This window comes from Mus musculus, chromosome 6 (genome assembly GCF_000001635.26).
Source record: "Mus musculus strain C57BL/6J chromosome 6, GRCm38.p6 C57BL/6J".
Lineage (NCBI taxonomy): Eukaryota > Metazoa > Chordata > Mammalia > Rodentia > Muridae > Mus > Mus musculus.
This window is the reverse complement of record NC_000072.6, coordinates 8,268,482-8,286,518: the sequence shown is the minus strand read 5'-3', so window position 1 is coordinate 8,286,518 and position 18,037 is coordinate 8,268,482. Positions and strand designations below refer to the sequence as shown.

At 39.0% G+C, this 18,037-nt stretch overlaps 1 protein-coding gene across 2 annotated transcripts in view; it reads right to left on the bottom strand.

Moving 5' to 3' along the window:
* Umad1 (UMAP1-MVP12 associated (UMA) domain containing 1) overlaps positions 1-18,037 on the bottom strand; it is a 169,480-nt gene that overhangs the window by 142,249 nt on the left and 9,194 nt on the right. For both annotated transcript variants that reach the window (NM_001302353.1, NM_001302354.1), the window contains exon 2: positions 15,938-16,046. In NM_001302353.1, the coding sequence (NP_001289282.1) occupies positions 15,938-16,019 (82 nt within the window). In that variant the 5' untranslated portion in view covers positions 16,020-16,046. The remainder of the gene's footprint in view (positions 1-15,937; positions 16,047-18,037) is intronic.

Sequence of the window (18,037 nt, the reverse complement as noted above, 5' to 3'; positions counted from 1 at the left end):
ACGAGCCCTCAAAGACTGTCGTAACACAGTTCCTCCAACAAAACCACACCTTCTCCAACAAGGCCATACCTATGGACCAAGTGTTCAAATAAGTGAGTACAGGGGCCATTCCTATTCAAACCTCTACACACACACACACACACACACACACAGTCTGGAAGATGACTCAGCAGAAGGCACAAGCCGCCAAGCATGATGCATGATGATCTGAGCTCAGTCCCTGGATCTACATAAGAGAAGGAAACCACCAACTTCCACAGAGGTCCCCTTACCTCCCCATACATGCATGGCATGTGTATGCCCTCACACATACATACACACATACATATACATACATACATACATGTATACACACATACATATACATACATACATACATGTATACATTCATACATGCATATATGAATGAAAAGTTTTTTTTAAAGACCATATGTATCATCAACTTCAGGGCAAAAAAGATATAAAATCAGTTATTAATTTATTGTATGATCTGCACATGTTCCATATAAAGGTCAATGGTCCATGTCAATCATTCATGTCCTTGCCATTTAAATATAAAATATCATCTATAAAATATTATGTACAAAATGCTGCTGAAATTTAAAGATGACACACTTATTACCAAGATGTGTACTTAAAACAAAATTTACTACTGATGGTCCCTGCAGAAGTGCACATGCTCTGAGCAGAGCTAATTCACTCAAGACTGTGGTGTAAGAGGGTCAGATTCTGTTGGCAGAAATTCCACTGCCAGAAAAACTGAATGTGGTTTAGAAGTGAATGCCAAGGGCTATGAAGAGCCCGACTGTTCGAGCTCTGAGACTAAACACTCAGGAAGTTTAATGCATGAATGTGACAAGGAAAGGGCATGGCTGAAAAACATGCAACAAAAGTCAATTGGACAGTATCAGATTAACCATCATTTCAGTCTAGAAAGAGCCAGAGAGACCAGAGTCAGCAGATGTCGATTCCTCCACATCCTTTCTTATCTGATGGAGCATAACCATTGTATGTTATAAATCAAATCCCAAAGTTGGCTGGTCCTGAGAACTCTACATGAGATAAACTATGTGAAGAAATGTTCATGACAACAAACTGTTGCCTGCTTGCTTGGCAGGGAGCAACAGTGCTTCTCTCCACGGCAAATCAAGCCTGAAGCTTTCTTGGGAGTGTTCTGATAGCATGTAGACAAATTCCCAATTTCTTAATAGCGCTATCCCATAGGTACAGAAGGTCACCAAAGGTTGGCTTTTTTCCCTCTCTTTTCCTTTTAGTTAAAATCTGTCCAAAAATAGCTTCCTTAAGTCAATAGTTTTAACAAACAATCCAGATCAGTTGATAATAGCAGTAGTTAAAAGACTTCTCACAAAGGCTATAGGGATGGCTCAGTGGTTAATAGTACTTGCTGCTTTGAGGACCCATATAGTGACTTACTGTCTATAACTCCAGTTCCAAGGGATAAAAGCCTTGTAACCTCTACAGGCATCAGGCACATGAGTGATATCAGATATACTTACAGGTGATCACTTACAAAATTAAAACAATAGTTTAAATTTAAAAAAAGACAAAGATCTCACAGCTTGGGAAGATAGTAGAGATGGAAAATGCTTACAAAGAAAGAATGAGAATGGACCTAAGTTATTCCCAGCACCCATGTAAAAAGACCAGGTACTCACCAACACCTGGGGAGTAGAGCCTCCTTGGAACTTCCTAACCAGGCAACCTAGCTAACTTGGTGAGCTCCAGCAACTAGGGTGACACTTTGAAAACCAAGGTGGCTCCTGACGACAGCAACTGAGTTTGACTCCTGGCTTCCAAGTGCACACATGTGCACACATACTCATACCCAGGCACCTACAAATACACATCAGTGCACACATCAAAACACACATGCACACATACACATGTTTTACACTAATAACAATTTAAAATAATAAAATGAAGAAAGAGGTGTCATTCTTCAGTTGAAAAAAGATCTTTTTAATAATTGACATTTTAAGGTAGCATATGATTTCAACTTAACCAAACAGTCAACACAAAATCCACTGCAGAGGAAAAATTCATATGTACTAAACAAATTTCTAGTAATATAATTAAAGACTTCAAACAAACAAACAACAACAATAAAAACACTTCAAGGCAGGTGAGGTGGCTCAGTAAGCAAGTGTTTGCCTGGCAGACTGATGACCTGAGTCCTGGGACCCCTGTGAAAGCTGAAAGCAGCAGAGTGTACCTGTGCTCCCAGAACTCCTGCTGTGCGATGGAAGTGGGGAAAGAACTGCCAGGAAGTTTGTGGACAAGCTAACCTGGAGTATGCAGCCTGACTCCCTAAGAAGACCAAAGATGAAACAGACTTTCCTAAAAGGTGTCTTCAAACTAACATCCATGTGCCCCCTGTACTGACAGATGTACACACCACAAATGTGTGTATGCATTCACATGATAATATCAAGACAAACAAATTCAAAAAACATTAAGTTTAAAATTTCAGAGAAATGCCTTGTAGATTAATTTAAAAAGGGGAATATAAAACAATATTGCTAGTACCAAAATTGCTAAATCATTGAAATTATAATAAAAATGATCACAAAATAAATGGCATATGCTTATATAACCCATTGAAAATATAGAAAATATTATCAAATATTGACCTTAATGTTTAAGATTGTAAGTGCTGGCTTCATGAAGCAACTTTGGGAATAAGTCCTGTCAACGTCCATGAAAACACTGAAACCAATAAAATACTAGCTAGTTTCTCCAAGACATTTCTTTACCCTTGGAAATACTTTATTAAATTATTATAGAACAAGGGAAAGGTTGAGATTTTTCCATATTATAGCTTACAGTTATCAGATAAGATTCATAAATATTGTTGTAAATATCTTAGAGAATTAAAAGCCTTTATAGAGAATCTGTAAGATATATAATTTCAATAGTAATACATAAAAATTAAATCACCTGGAGTCGTGTGATTTGTGATTCAATGATTTCCCTTCAGGAGCCAGATTAGACATATAAATACATGTGACAAAACCACACTAACTATATTATCTTTATAAGCTACAGTTTCCTGTTTCAAAGATAAATAACTGAAAGTGAAATTAGTGAGACAAAGAAAACCTACTCTGCTAAAGTCTAGGCATATTGTTCCATCAAGCCTGCAAATCTGAATTCCCATCACACGGCAGCAGCAGCAGCAGCGCGAACACAGGATCTTATCCAGCCACCTGCTTTTCCTGTCTGTCACTCAGGCCAGCTCCTCTCTCCTAAGGTAGCTTTCTTTTTCTGCTATCCTGCTCTGGAGAATACAAAACAACAACAATAACAATACAACATATAATTCCTAATGCCTCAGCTATATCCCCTAATTTTATCTCTAGTTCTATGCAAGTCACTTTTCTTTGGGGTCTAGACGTATTTCCCCATTAACAACTATGACCAATGTTGCCTTCTTTACTTGCTGACCGACTGCTTTTCAGAGACTAAAGGTGGTAGCTTAGTCTATTTTATGTATGTATTATGTTTAATATAAGATCTATTTTATGCTAGTATGCTTTAACAGATTACTGGTGACCAGGTAGTTTACAAAGAATGGGGATTTACTTCTTATGATTATGGAGACCAGAAAGGCTCAGGCTGACAAGCTGACATATACTATGACATATACTATGACATATACTATGACATATACTATGGACAATTTGATACACTATCCATAGCAAAGAGATGAAAAAGGAATGCCAGGGAGAAAAATTCATCATCTGATAGATATGGCAGTGTATTTTACATAACTAAACACCTGAGGCCAGGTAGTTTATGAAAAAGAAAAACTAGGTGTACCGATCTTACCATTTCAGAAGGTCAAAGTCTTAGACGGGGGTGTGCAATCAATTTGGTTTATAACAAGGACCTCTGTACCACAGTATGTTGGAACATTTTATAGTAATAGTTCATGTGAAAGCAGTCACAAGAACATGTGGCAGAGAGAGAAGATACATGGTGGCAGAAGGAAACAAGAAAGCAGATGAAGTCAAATTTTCTTTATGATAATCTGTTCTCACAGTAAATAACATGGTCTTAGAGCAAACACCTTGAAAGGTAGGCATTAATCCTCTCTGGAGAAAGTGCCTTGACCAATCAATCTCCTTCATTAGGCCTCTTAAAGATTCACTAGCTCTCAGTAAAAATCTGTCTTATTCTTGGAATCAAGCCATTCTCAGCACACAGATCTTTAAAATATGTCCAATCTGGGGGCTGGAAAGATGGCTCAGTAGTTAGGGCACTGGTTGCTCTTCAGAGGACCCAGTTCAATATCCAGCACCCGCACTGCAGGTCCCAGCTGTCTGTAACTCCAGTGCCAGGAGACCTGATTACCTCCTTTGGCATCTGCTGGCACCACACTAACATGTGGTACAGTCATAAGTGCAGGTGAAACATATACCCACATTTTTAAAAACCCTTTAAAATATGTCCAAGCCCACCTTTAATCCCAGCACTTGGGAAGCAGAGGCAGGCGTATTTCTGAGTTTGAGGCCAGCCTGATCTACAAAGTGAGTTCTAGGACAGCCAGGGCTACAGAGAAACCCTGTCTCGGAAAAAAAAAAATTGTCCAAGCCATAATAATCAGGAGCCCATTTCTATGATCTACTCTAAACAATGACAGCATTATTTCATCCTTGAGGACAGATCTCTCTGGTCTAATTGCCTAGTATCACTGGCAATTAGATTTCCAATAAGAGAACTAGGAGCTAAACTGAGCACATACAGATAACAAAGTTATAAGAGATATAAGACAGGGGAACAGAGTGCTCTCTTCTTTCTCAGGATAGGTGTCCACGGATGCAGAAGAACAGCTGTCAATGCAGGGTTTTATTATGGAGGTCTCAACAATCTATCACCGCGGTTCTCAGCTTTCCTAATGGTGTGACCCTTTTACCCAGTTCCTCATATTGTAGTGCTCCCCACCCATATTATTATTTTCATTGCTACTGTAACTGAAACTTTGCTAGCTATGAAACATGAGGCATAGATCTGACACCTCCAGTGGTTTTAGTCCACCTGTGAAGGGGTTGGGAACCACTGATATCACAAATCCTAAAGCTTACCTAGTCTGTTCTCAGTCAACTCTCCCCAAGATTCTACCTGCCTGCCAGTCTCAAATCCTGTTATGGTTATGTTTCCTCTCTATGATCTTAAGAGAAATTTAGTAAACATTTAGTATGGGACAAGCTAAATTGATATACTGCCGTTATACAGATTTACTGCTGTCCTGATAAAGAATTCAGTATATACACATATACAAATATGTATGTGTATGTGTGTGTGTCTATGTCCATTTCAGTACCATCAACGTATTCTAACAGAGACTAGGGCAACTGAATAATCTTTCAATCTTTCTATATATACAAAAGAATATCAGTAAAATGCAATACTATATTAAAAAAAAAACTTTAAGAAATAAAAGCCTAGGCTAGGCATGGTGGCACATGCCTTTAATCCCAGCACTTGGGACGCAGAGGCAGGCAGATTTCTGAGTTCGAGGGCAGAGAAACCCTGTCTCGGAAAACCAAAAAAAAAAAAAAAAAAAAAGAAAAAAGAAAAAAGAAATAAAAGCCCGATTTCCTCCCTCATTCATCAGGGGAAGCATTTCGCCCAGGAAGAAGACCTGCAATATGTAAGGGGAGAAAGCAGACAGCACCGGGCCCACCTTCACCTCTCCAGTGCACTCTACACACACTGAATGCTGTCAGGTTTCCCAGTGTGCAGAACATTGCGAAATTCTCTTACGCTATAATAGTAACTATCACATTGATAACTTATTTAATCCATCGCTCTAGTTTTAAATTTTGGGGTTTTTTTAGAGGTCTGCTCTATTTTCTATTTATATCTTTTCAATTTATCTCAATGTGTAGGTTATAAAGTCAAGAACATACTACAAATGTCTGAAGAAAGGACCATCTGCACGAGTCAGCACCGGCCACTGGTAAGTAAGCAGCTCCCTTTTGAGCCCTGGCGACGCCACACTGTGTCTGCCCAAGCGCTGCTTGCCAAGTTAATGTTGCTTCTCTCTAAAGCTACTGGAAAGTTTTAGAATGAAAAGTCTGAAATTCCAAGCCGTGTTTGTCCTGCAATTGTGAGAAGATCACCTTTACTCAGTTTGGCACTGCCTCTTTCTGGTCTCAGGAAGGTACAGACAAAGCACGCCTGGAGAAACGCCATTTTGTACCACACTGAACTCTACGTCCTTCAAGATCCTGAAACCCTGGAGACCTAAAAGGAGCTGAGAGAAAGTGCACACCTTTAAGGCATGCAAAGCATTTTAGTAGAGTGGAACTGAGAATATTAAAATGTATTTAGGTACTAGCATATTTTTATAACAGGTATAAACCATAATTAAATTTCTATGGTGATATATTTAACCCAGCTTTAGCAATGAAAAGAACCCTACAGGCAAGAAAGACATCCCACCATGGAGAGAACATTTCCACTATAGCTGGTTCAAATGTAATTTTGGCATTTTTTTTCCTAATTAGGTAGCTCTATCCTATATTTGCCAGATATCTCTTAGCAAGCAATACACACACACACACACACACACACAACACACACACATTTATATATGCTTTCATTTACTTTGAATACTTATCAAACAAAAATGCTGAAAATTATCCCTAGATTCTTTTAGCCTTAAAAACTATTATATATCCTGTTTCATTCTTACTTTTAATATAGAAAATAGTAAAATGCATACCTCAATTTATAATGAAATACTTAATATTTTAAAATAAAATGTTTATTATTATATTTAAAAACTTCAATATAATGTGATATTTTGAGAATCACTAGTGTATAATGTATGTAATTCAAGTAAAACTGTGGTGATTTTAAATTAAAAACAAACAAAGAAGCAAGCAAACAAAACCAGAGTCTGGTTCTTAAGTCTCCCTCAGAGACCCAGAAAGTAAGGGCTTAGGAATATCACGACGTTAAGAATACGGCTTCTGGGACAGCTCACAGCATCTCTGGTCCTGGCAGGGAGACGACACTCCTGGACTCCACAGTCCTCTCTTTCACTTTCCAGATAGAAGGCGCTTTTCTTGCAACATGTGTTCTTACCGTCATGTACTGCCTGAAGCACACACCTGAAGCTACAGGATCATGCTGCCAGCCTAGCATGGACTGATCCTTCCGAAACTGTGAGTCCAAACCACCCTTCCTTTTCAGAACGGAGTTCTCAAGTACCTGATAACCAGAAGAGAGAGCTGTCTAAGAGAACACACAGCCCAGATGCCTTATAAAGCAAGCCAGCATCCAGAATATAGTTCTTGGTAACTTTTAGGGCAGCAGACATTTGGGAATCTGAGACTCCTAGTTACAAACTCTCTTCCCATAAAATTAGCATATAGTTTCAGGGTGGGTCTTTCCAGACCATTCCATTTGGTTTCCCAGACTGATACACAATATCAACTGCTGAAACAGTTGATTGTCACAGTTATCAATTTCTTCAAGTAATCTTTCACCAAACCATTTAAGGCCTCCAGTTTTCCTATGGTGTTGCCAAGCATATTTTCAGCTTGTATCATTATGTATCTGAAAATGGCAGGCTCCAGAAATAAAAGGAAGTCAGCCCATAAGTTTGTAGCTTAACCCTTTGACTTAGAGCCAAAACACTTTACAATGATTCCTGTAAACCACTGACGCAGCATAGTAAGCCCATCAGTAACATGATGTGTAGATGCCACCAAGGTATACACCATTCCCGATGAAAAGAACAGTTGTATGTCTCAGTGCCGGGGATCACACTAAAAGCCATATTCTCTCTCTCCCTCTCTTTCCTCCCCCCTCACCCCCCGCCCCCAAATTTTATTTAATGAGTGCTCTGATGCATATACATCCGCAGGCCAGCAGAGGGCACCAGATCCTCTTATAGATGGTTGTGAGCCACCATATAGTTGTTGGGAATTGAACTCAGGATCTCTGGAAGAGCACCCAGTATTCTTAACTGCTGAGCCATCTCACCAGCCCCCAGGCCTTATACCTTTTAGGCAAGTGCTTTGTCATGACCTACACTTCTTTCCAACTGATTGTCAGGGCCTGGCAACAATTTTCAATTCTTTAGTCATGTTTCCCTGCTCAATACAGACTCTAAGCATTTCAACTTTCAGTGGGTTTGGGCAGTGATCATATTATAGGCAGGGAGGCCTTCCAGTCCGGCCTAAAATCAGGAAACACTTGTTCCCTCCCAAGTTCATGTTAAAATGGAATGGTGTCACAGTATTATAAGACAGAATTTTCAAGAAGAGATTTACCAGGAGGTCTCTACCCTCAAGAATGGATTAATGTCATTATCGCAACACCAATGCATTAGGAGTCTAGGTTGCTTATATAAGGCTAAGTTCAGGTCTTCTTGCTATTTTGCTGCCTTCTCTCTGCCTTTCTACCAAGATGACACAGCAAGAAGCCATTTATCAAATGCCAGGCCCTTGATCTCCCATTTTCTAGCTTCCAGTTAAGCGAGTCAATAGATTTCTGTTCATTATCCATCACTAAGTCTGTGACATTCCAAGCACTGGTAAAGCTACTACAACTTTCTTTCCAGTTTTGTCTAAATGACTAAAGATAACCCTAAACTGATTAGAATTAGCGAACAAATTAAAGTTTTTGTTCAGATACTTCCCCCATAGTTTCATTTTACCCAGCAAGATAATGAGGCAATCATGAAACTATCCACATTTCATAGAGAAGAAAAATAAGACTGAAATGACAGCTTGATTGAAATAATAAAGCATTAAATGACAGAACTTGAAGAGAATCTCAAATTACTATGGTTTCCAGTTAAGTGCCTATATTAGTTTAGGTTTAGTTCATCTGAAAATGACAAAATAAAATAGTGATTTACACAGAATGGAAACATATTCATGTTTTAGTAAGGGATGCTCAAAGGGAAGTATCAAAGGACCATCTGACAGGACCACAGTCTTCAAGGACCCAGCTCCAAAGGGCATACTCTCCAGTTACCTTCACAACATAATTAGGCTTCATGGGCAAGAGAGCACTCAGACGTCTCCCAACTTACCAAGTCCACAATCCAGCAAGCAAGGAAGAAAGGTGCATACCAGCTCCGCTTTGATTTTAATTTTGGTATTTATTTATTATTTCCTTGTTTCTTGAGACAGAATATCTCTGCTATGTAGCTCTGGTTGTTTAGGAGACCCACTTGCCTTTGCCTCCCCAGTGGTAGGATTAAAGCCATGTGGCATCATGGCTAGCCCAACTGGGTTTTAACAAAAAAAAAAAAAAAATAATAATAATAATAATAAAATAAAATAAAATAAAATTCTCCTAGAATCTGCAAACAGAATAACCCCACACCTAAATGGAAAATAGCCACAGAGCTAGAAAAGAAAAGGAAGAAAGGAAAATGAATACAACTAGTGTTTTCTGCCTTGTATCATATTAAAACGAAAGGACAGGAAAATGTTCAACTCCAGATATTTGCTACACAACATGCACCCCTATGTTGTGTGACTATTGTTTTGCCGGCTTATGTATCACCGTAATGTGACATATACTAAATACAGAAATATATTCAAGTCATAATACTGTGTATAATTTTGAATAGTTCTTGGTCTACAGAGAATGATAGAAGTTAACTTCTTTTTTAAAAGCTATTACTAAAATTGAATTTAAAAAAATTAAGTCACGGATGCTTTAAAATGCACTAAAAGTTCCTTACAGCATGAGGGATAAAATTCTAATGTCTCAGCCTATCACAAACTACCTTCCCAGACCGGTTTTTCCTCAGTGACCCTGATATACTCTCTCTAGCCAAGCAGCAACTTTTCAACGGCCCTAAGTAGGCCTTATCTTGTTCTGCGTTATCACCTAAGAATGCTTTGTTCTCCCACCAGCACCTTAGGAAAGAATGATTTCAGCAACTCTTGAACACTGCCATCCCTACAATACTGCATGTTGTTTAGAAGGATGTCAGAGTTCTGACACATAGGGAGAACACCTTGATGAGCTAGAGCAGAATTAAGGAACAAATACTGTGAAAATTCCATCCCTTACACACAGCTGGGAGAATAAGAACTTTCATTACCTAATGAAGTTAAATGAAAAAGCCTCTAACATTTGCCTTGGAACTTAAAGGTCAAGAGTAAAAATAGAGATCACTATGATAAATTAAATATATTTGAGTTTTTCTGGTTATAACTATACAAGGTCAAGAACAAATTACTTTTTAAATCCATGAATACTTTTTAAAGATCTGTGCATTTGTTCTGTAAGGACAGGAGTTAAAACAGGAAGCACATTATGAAAACCTATTTAGTTTTGCTGTCACAATTAAAGCCTTTGGCTCCACACAGAATGAAAGTTACTTACTATTTCCCATTCTGTGGAATGTACATTTTCATTGTACACAGCTAAGCCTTCATTAAAAAAAAAAGAAAGGAAGAAAGAAAGAAAGAAAGAAAGAGAAAAACAGAGATGGGAAAAAAACCTTTTAAAAGTCCTAAATAAAAATAAAATAGGCTTACTGAAATATATGTGCATGCTTTAATTCCCAGAATCAGGAATATAATAGGAAAGAGTCTTTAAGACGACTGATAAAATCTAATTTCATACTTAAGCTCCAAGAAAGGGGGAAACTAAGATATGCACTTCAATATCAAATACTTAAAGATGAAATCCAAACTACTATGAATTACTAAATTAGTTTTAATTTAAAAGAAGCTTAGAGTTATTGTGTCCTACTTTAAGTGCCTGCATATACTGAAGAACGAAATGGGTTCAGCCGTACTGTCATACAATTCTTTTTGTCTCTGTGATAGTTTACTTGCCCAATTTCATTCTCACTCCTCTAAAATTATACTCAATATCTGGTCAACAATATTACTGGAGCAAGAACAATAATCTACATTACTTCTTTTCATTTTATATTCTATTTTTGCTTTAACATAATAAGCTAATGCATGCCTTTGTCTTGGTATTGGATAGAATTATCTGCCAACCCTGCAAAACCCTTTCCTAATTTAAAATAACTACAAGGTTGCACATTACACTAGTAAATTTGTAATCAACTTAAAGATAATGTGTTAAAAGCACAATTAAATGTGTCATAACAGAAGAAGGCCTTGGTAATTACAAACAGTGCCTTGCTTGCTAGCTTTTTAAACAGTAGCTCAAGACTGTGAAAAATCGCCACCCAGTGATGCAAAGGGAAACTGCAATTTGTTTTTGTGTAGATGGAGTACCTGGAGGATTACTTCAACTTCATTACTGAATGAGCTCTAGCCTTCTGCTGTGAATTCTGGGTACACAAGGGAAAGCATGTTTTTCTACTAACCCCACCCCTCACTTTATGCTTAGTCTACATGCTCTACAATCTAAAGAGAGCAAAAGCTTCAGAAGTCCTAGTAAAGAAAAAAGCTTTCCATAAACATGAACTAATTTAGTTGTACGTGACTACTCTAAATACTCCTGTTATCAAGTAAAGTGCCTTGGCTGTCCTGGACCTGAAATTTCAAGTGACCATTAAATAGAAGTACTAGCCGAAAGGAGAAGGTATTCTCAGGTGGAAAAGGAAAGGAAAGGGGCACCATTTTCAGATTTAACAGTGTAACTGACTGTGGCCTCTTTAGAAACTGGTCATAGAGGCTCTAAGGAGATACTGTAACCAATTCTAAACAGTCCATACTGGCAGGGGATTGTTTCTCAGTCATAGACTTTCTCACTGAGAAGCCAGAGGATAAGAAAACAAAACCAATCATTTTTTGCTCCTATAATGTTTCTGGTTCAGATACTAATTTAAAAATCTTAGGTGAATATCTATTGGCCGTTTTTAGTGAAAGTTTACCTGCAGGTTCACTGATCCCCAGTAGGTGGCACTGCTTGGGGAAGTTATGGAAGTTATGGACCTGGAGCTTTGCTGGAGGGAGTCTTGCCGGGCCAGCTTCACAGCTTCAGCCGTCTTCCAGTTCTCTCTCCTTGCTTCCTGCTCTGATCCCTCAGCCTCCTGACCTGGCCTCAGGATACCGTACCTTCCTTCCCTGCTGTTATGGACATCTAGTCCTCTGGAAATATGAGCCCAAATAAACTCTCTCTTACAAGTTGCTTTTGGCTGTAGTATTTTCTCACAGCAGAAAAGTAACTAGTACATATTCCAAAATATGTGAATATGGTACCCTGTTAACAATAAAACTATGAAAAAATATACCACTGAACTTATCTTTTCAAAGTATTTTCATATGGTATGCCCTGAGATTAAAGTAAATATTACATAAAGAGACTGCTATAGAGTGACATGACAAAACAGGTAGTTTACCACAATAAAAAAAATTTTAAAGTTTGTCTTTATAAATTTTAATGGTAATACAATAATTCCTAGTAATGGTTAGAATTTTTATCAGTTAAGTCGATTAAGTCTGTGAATGCTAATGATATTTTACTACAAAAACAATACTACTATGAGCCTTCAACTTCCAGGAGGTTAGTTCTATATAATAATTTAAAAATATTTTAGTTATTTAAAATATCGGAGAATAAACAGTGAGGTAGCCAAATTAGGATCCAAACTTAATAAACAGTGATAAAATGCCAAATTCTCCTTTATTTAAAAGAAAGTACATTCATGTTTAAAAGGTAAAGTACACAATTTAATGTTCTCAGGGGTTTTTTTTGTTGTTGTTGTTGTTTCTGTTTTTTGGCTTTTTCTTTTTTTAAAATATTTTTATTAGGTATTTTCCTCATTTACATTTCCAATGCTATCCCAAAAGTCCCCCATACCCCCCCACTCCCCTACCCACCCACTTCCACTTTTTGGCCCTGGCGTTCCCCTGTACTGGGGCATACAAAGATTGCAAGTCCAATGGGCCTCTCTTTCCAGGCCATCTTTTGATATATATGCAGCTAGAGTCAAGAGCTCCGGGGTACTGGTTAGTTCATAATGTTGTTCCACCTATAGGGTTGCAGATCCCTTTAGCTCCTTGGATACTTTCTCTAGCTCCTCCACTGGGGGCCCTGTGATCCATCCAATAGCTGACTGTGAGCATCCACTTCTGTGTTTGCTAGGCCCCGGCATAGTCTCACAAGAGACAGCTATATCAGGGTCCTTTTAGCAAAATCTTGCTAGTGTATGCAATGGTGTCAGCGTTTGGAGGCTGATTATGGGATGGATCCCTGGATATGGCAGTCTCTAGATGGTCCATCCTTTTGTCTCAGCTCCAAACTTTGTAACTCCTTCCATGGGTGTTTTGTTCCCAATTCTAAGAAGGGGCAAAGTGTCTACATTTTGGTCTTCACTCCTCTTGAGTTTCATGTGTTTCACAAATTGTATCTTATATCTTGGGTATCCTAAGTTTCTGGGCTAATATCCACTTATCAGTGAGTACATATCATGTGAGTTCTTTTGTGATTGGGTTACCTCATTCAGGACAATGCCCTCCAGGTCCAACCATTTGCCTAGGAATTTCATAAATCCATTTTTTTTAATAGCTAAGTAGTACTCCGTTGTGTAAATGTACCACATTTTCTGTATCCATTCCTCTGTTGAGGGGCATCTGGGTTCTTTCCAGCTTCTGGCTATTATAAATAAGGCTGCTATGTATGGCTTTTTCTTTTTGCCTTAAACTATTGAGAAGGCTGGGCTGGTTCCACAACAGGCTTCAAATTGGCAGTCAAGGAGACTATGCCTAAGAACGTGGCAAGTCCAGGAAAGCCCAGGCAAGTCAGTTACTAGAAAAAAAGAACCCAGGCTTCAGGCAGCTAGTCAGAAACTGCCCAGCTACCAGAAGCTGCCCACCACCTGACCTGAGGCAAGGACAGTGGGTCAGCAGCAGTTTCCAGACTTCCCCAGCAGCAGTTTCCAGCCCCCACTCAGTTCTGGAATGTCCCTAGAGATGGAGCAAGATAAAGGTCACCTACTCCAGAATTTCCCTAATGTGCTTTAAATCCCTCACTTTGTGGTCTCCATCTTGGATTGAGAGACCCCAGCATGGTAGATTTCTGCAGGATAAATTACTCTTTGCCTTTATATACTATTTGAGTCTGGGATATCATTCTTCATTGAATCCTGGACCCTTGCACCATCACTAACGGCTTAGGTTAAAACTGAGGACACAGTGAAAACACTGAAACCCTTTCTTCCAGCTCGCTGACATGTGTGGGATTTTATTATTATTTACAGTCGCCATATTGTCAACAGTGCGTCACAACTTCATATGCTTCTTCTTCTATATCAACTAAACAAACAGCTTGAAAAATGAAATGCTGACAGTGTAGTATTTCAGAACTGCAACAGTACAGATGCTAAAAAGATAGGCTCTGGCACCGGATTGCCCAGGTTAAGTCCAAAGTTGCTTCATGCACGGCAAAGAACCTGGAACATTAGTGCTCTGTACACGGTGATAGTACCACATTACTTACAGAATACTCTAAGTATTTTCTGTGCATTAATTAATTCAGTTCCATACTAACACCTGGGACTGTTAAACAACTTCTTAAAACTGGAAAACCTAGTAGGGTGTCAACCCTGCTCTGCCTGTGAAGTCAGCATTCGGATCGCTACTTAACTGTAAGCCTGTGCAGTGCCTCTGAGTTAGACGTGAGACGATGTGACAGATGAAAAGAGAAACGAGGGCAGACGCCACACTGACTGACTGCACCGAACCTCAAGAGGCCTTACAAAGCCCATAGAACACCAGGTATACAAAGATTTTTGTTGTTGTTTTTCCTTCAATAAAATTATTGAAATGGAAACTTTACATTTAAAACCAACCGCAGTTAATCAGACAGAATCAGCTGACAGCTCCTGAGGAACATGGAGGCCTAGGCTGATAGCCGCTGGGTCATTTGAACAAAGTATACGGTCAGATCAACTACACTACACATTTTATTGTTTTTCTAGGATTATACAGAATTGATTCCTCTTCATAAGTGTCAAACTTCTAGACATACGGTCCTGGGACAACATCAATCATGCTCAGTCCAACACGGTCCTGGGAAAACTTGCTCAAAACACAGCATGTCAGCTTCTGAGAAAACATACCATTAGAGTGGGGATAGAAAAGGCAGAACAGCTGGTACCCGCATATTAGAGTAATTAAAGTCTTGGAAATTCCCTCATGAAATAGCAAATCTGGAAGCCTGTGAGACTTCTGAGTCTCAGTCAAAGATACTTCTAATGCTAGTCTTGCTAAGACAGGAAAGGCAGGCCGTACCAGATGGACTTTCCCTGCAAAGGCAGGTGCAAAGTACATACCTACTAGGGCAGCTGTAAGGTAAACAGGGAGACATCTGGTCAAGGCTACATGACAGCAGAGACTGCACAAAAAGGAGCGCCACATCACCCATGGATGGAGCTTGCCCCTAATGTCCCATGCTGGCAACTGAAGGGACAGATGTAGGAAGATACATAAATAAGCAGCTCTAGAAACTGTGTGACCTCAACACTGCAGAGAGCCACTGTCATGTTCTTTCAATGAGTGCATGGTGAAAGAGAATAATGCTATTTCTAAATGTGCTCAGACCAAAAAAAAAAAAATACTTATCAAAGTTCTTTGTATAATTCTTACCTTTATAGATATTTTTAAAATAGAAACATAGAACAGTGGTTGGAAAAACCAAACTTAGCTGAAATAAAGTCCTGTGAGAAGCGTATATTGCTCAAACTCCAGAAGGCAATAGTTTCCAAGAGGTCTAAAGGTTTCTGAAGTTTTGTTGTGAAGGGAGAAAGCAACAAAACCCTACCGAGAAACTCGCTGAGGCTGGCAGAGCCTTGCGGGCTGTCAGGCGCACACTCCTGACATTGCAACAGAGACACTGTCTCATACATCTGACTCTGAAATTAGAAGACAGTTTACAATCCATTCGTATCATTACCAACTAATTTTTAAAACGATTCACCGAGTTAGGATTTTGTTTCTTAAGGACTCACCTAAGAGGACAAATCCATCTGCTTCCGGTTCCGGCCCAGAGGGCTTTTTGGATTCTGCAGGCTTTCGGAAGAAGTGAAACATAGCCGCCGCCGCCGCTGCTGCTGCTATCTGAAACAGATATTCGGAATGAGGTCAGCTCAGATGGAACAGATAGTCCTGCTCTTCTCAGTAAGGAGCTGTCATAAAGGTAGCACAATAAGGACTCCAAGGATTCTACGGCCAGACTGAAAAGCATCAACCTTTCTCTACATAGCAAAAGATAGAAGGTCTAAAGCAAGATAGATCTGTTTCCAGTCTAAAATCTGTGCCCTAAAAGTCTGCAACCTCTTTCGGTTTCTAACGATTCAGGAAAGCACTCCATGAAAGACTGAAATCAATTGATAATACCTTCACAAACCACAGAAGAAACATTAGTTTGGGGGGGGGGGGCTTGCCTAGGTTTCTTTTCTGCATATCTAGCTGAAACTTCATAAAGCTAAAACCACTTACAAAGAAAAGGAAAGAAGGAAAGAAGGAAGGAAGGAGCTGCAGACAGCCTTTACCCCCTTACCTGCTTCAGGCAATGTACTGTACCCATATACACTATTGCCAACCCCAAACTCCCATCTTGGTGTTGATGCCCTGCCCCCCACCTCCATCTTTGCATAGTCCTGTAGAATGAAAACCCTTAGAAAACAAGTGGGATACAAACTGAAGGGTGCCAAGGTGCAGGCAAGGCCACATCATAAGCTGCTACCTCAGGCACTTGGAGCAAAAGAATGAAGGGCAAAGAAGAGTCCTAAGGGTAGAAAGCACTCTGAAGTTTAGTCTTCATAAATTCCAGCCCTAACATTTAACCTGAGGAAAAGTTCCATGACGCTGACAAGTGTTCTAGGATGAGTGCAGGTTTCATGACTAGAGCTGCAGATCCAGGAAGGGCAGGACACTAAGCCCAATGTAAATAAATGGTAAAGGAGCCTAGCTCTTGACAGAAAACAGCTGGTAATTTCACTTTCTCTTTTTCTCTCTCTTTTTCCTTCCTCCCACTGGCCTGGAACCTTTGTAGACCAGGCTGGTTTTGAACTCAAGAGATCTATCTTTCTGCCTCTGTCAGGCCCTAATCCCCAGAGCCCAGGGATGACATCAAAAGTATGTGCCACCACACCTAGGAGATTTCTCTTTTAAAAGGATTAAAACTTGGAAAGGACAAAACATCAGCCATGAAAAAAAAAAAGATAATATTTCAATATAGGAAGATGGCCCTCATCCCAACTCCTCATATATGGTAGAGCCAAAAAAAAAAAAAAAAAAAAAAAAAAAAAAAAAAAAAAAAAACCAAGAGACATGAGCTTTATGGGGGTGGTGAAAAACAAGATGAAAATTCAAAACAAAACAAAAAGAGAAATGGTGGCACATGCCTAGAATCCTGGCACTTAGGAGGGTACACGCTCTTTCCCTTTTCCATTACTTTCCACACACACACAAAGCAAATTTTACCATTGCAAATAGGAGAAAAATCATAATTCATTCTTAAAAAACTATTATTTGCTAACTACAACATTGTTCCTACTAGGCAGACATAGGATCTCTGAGCTACACAGGGACTGACTTCACATTCTCAAGCCAAAACTGGGAGAAGAAACATGCAAATCACATGAATATTCATTACTAGCATATTTGGGTATTAAATAAATATTTTAGCTCACAATTTTTCAGAAAATCATCTCAAAGTTTAAGCCAATTTGTGTTTGTGACAGATAATCTCTGTGTACAAAAGTAAAATCATTTCTTTATGCACTCAACACCACCAAAACATAAAGAGCAGTATATATTCACTTAATAACACACACAGGCAGTATATTCACTTAATAACACACACAGGCAGTATATTCACTTAATAACACACACAGGCAGTATATTCACTTAATAACACACACAGACCACGTCCAGCAGGTTTATCAGATGCCAGGCAAGACAGAGCTCACAGCTCTCAAGTTCAGGGAATGACAGAGTGCATAATACAACTATTTTTTCATATTATTCTGAGGATTTTCTTTTTAAGTAACATCACCCATGACAAAAAAGATAAAGACATTAAAAAATACTTTTCAAGTTTATTG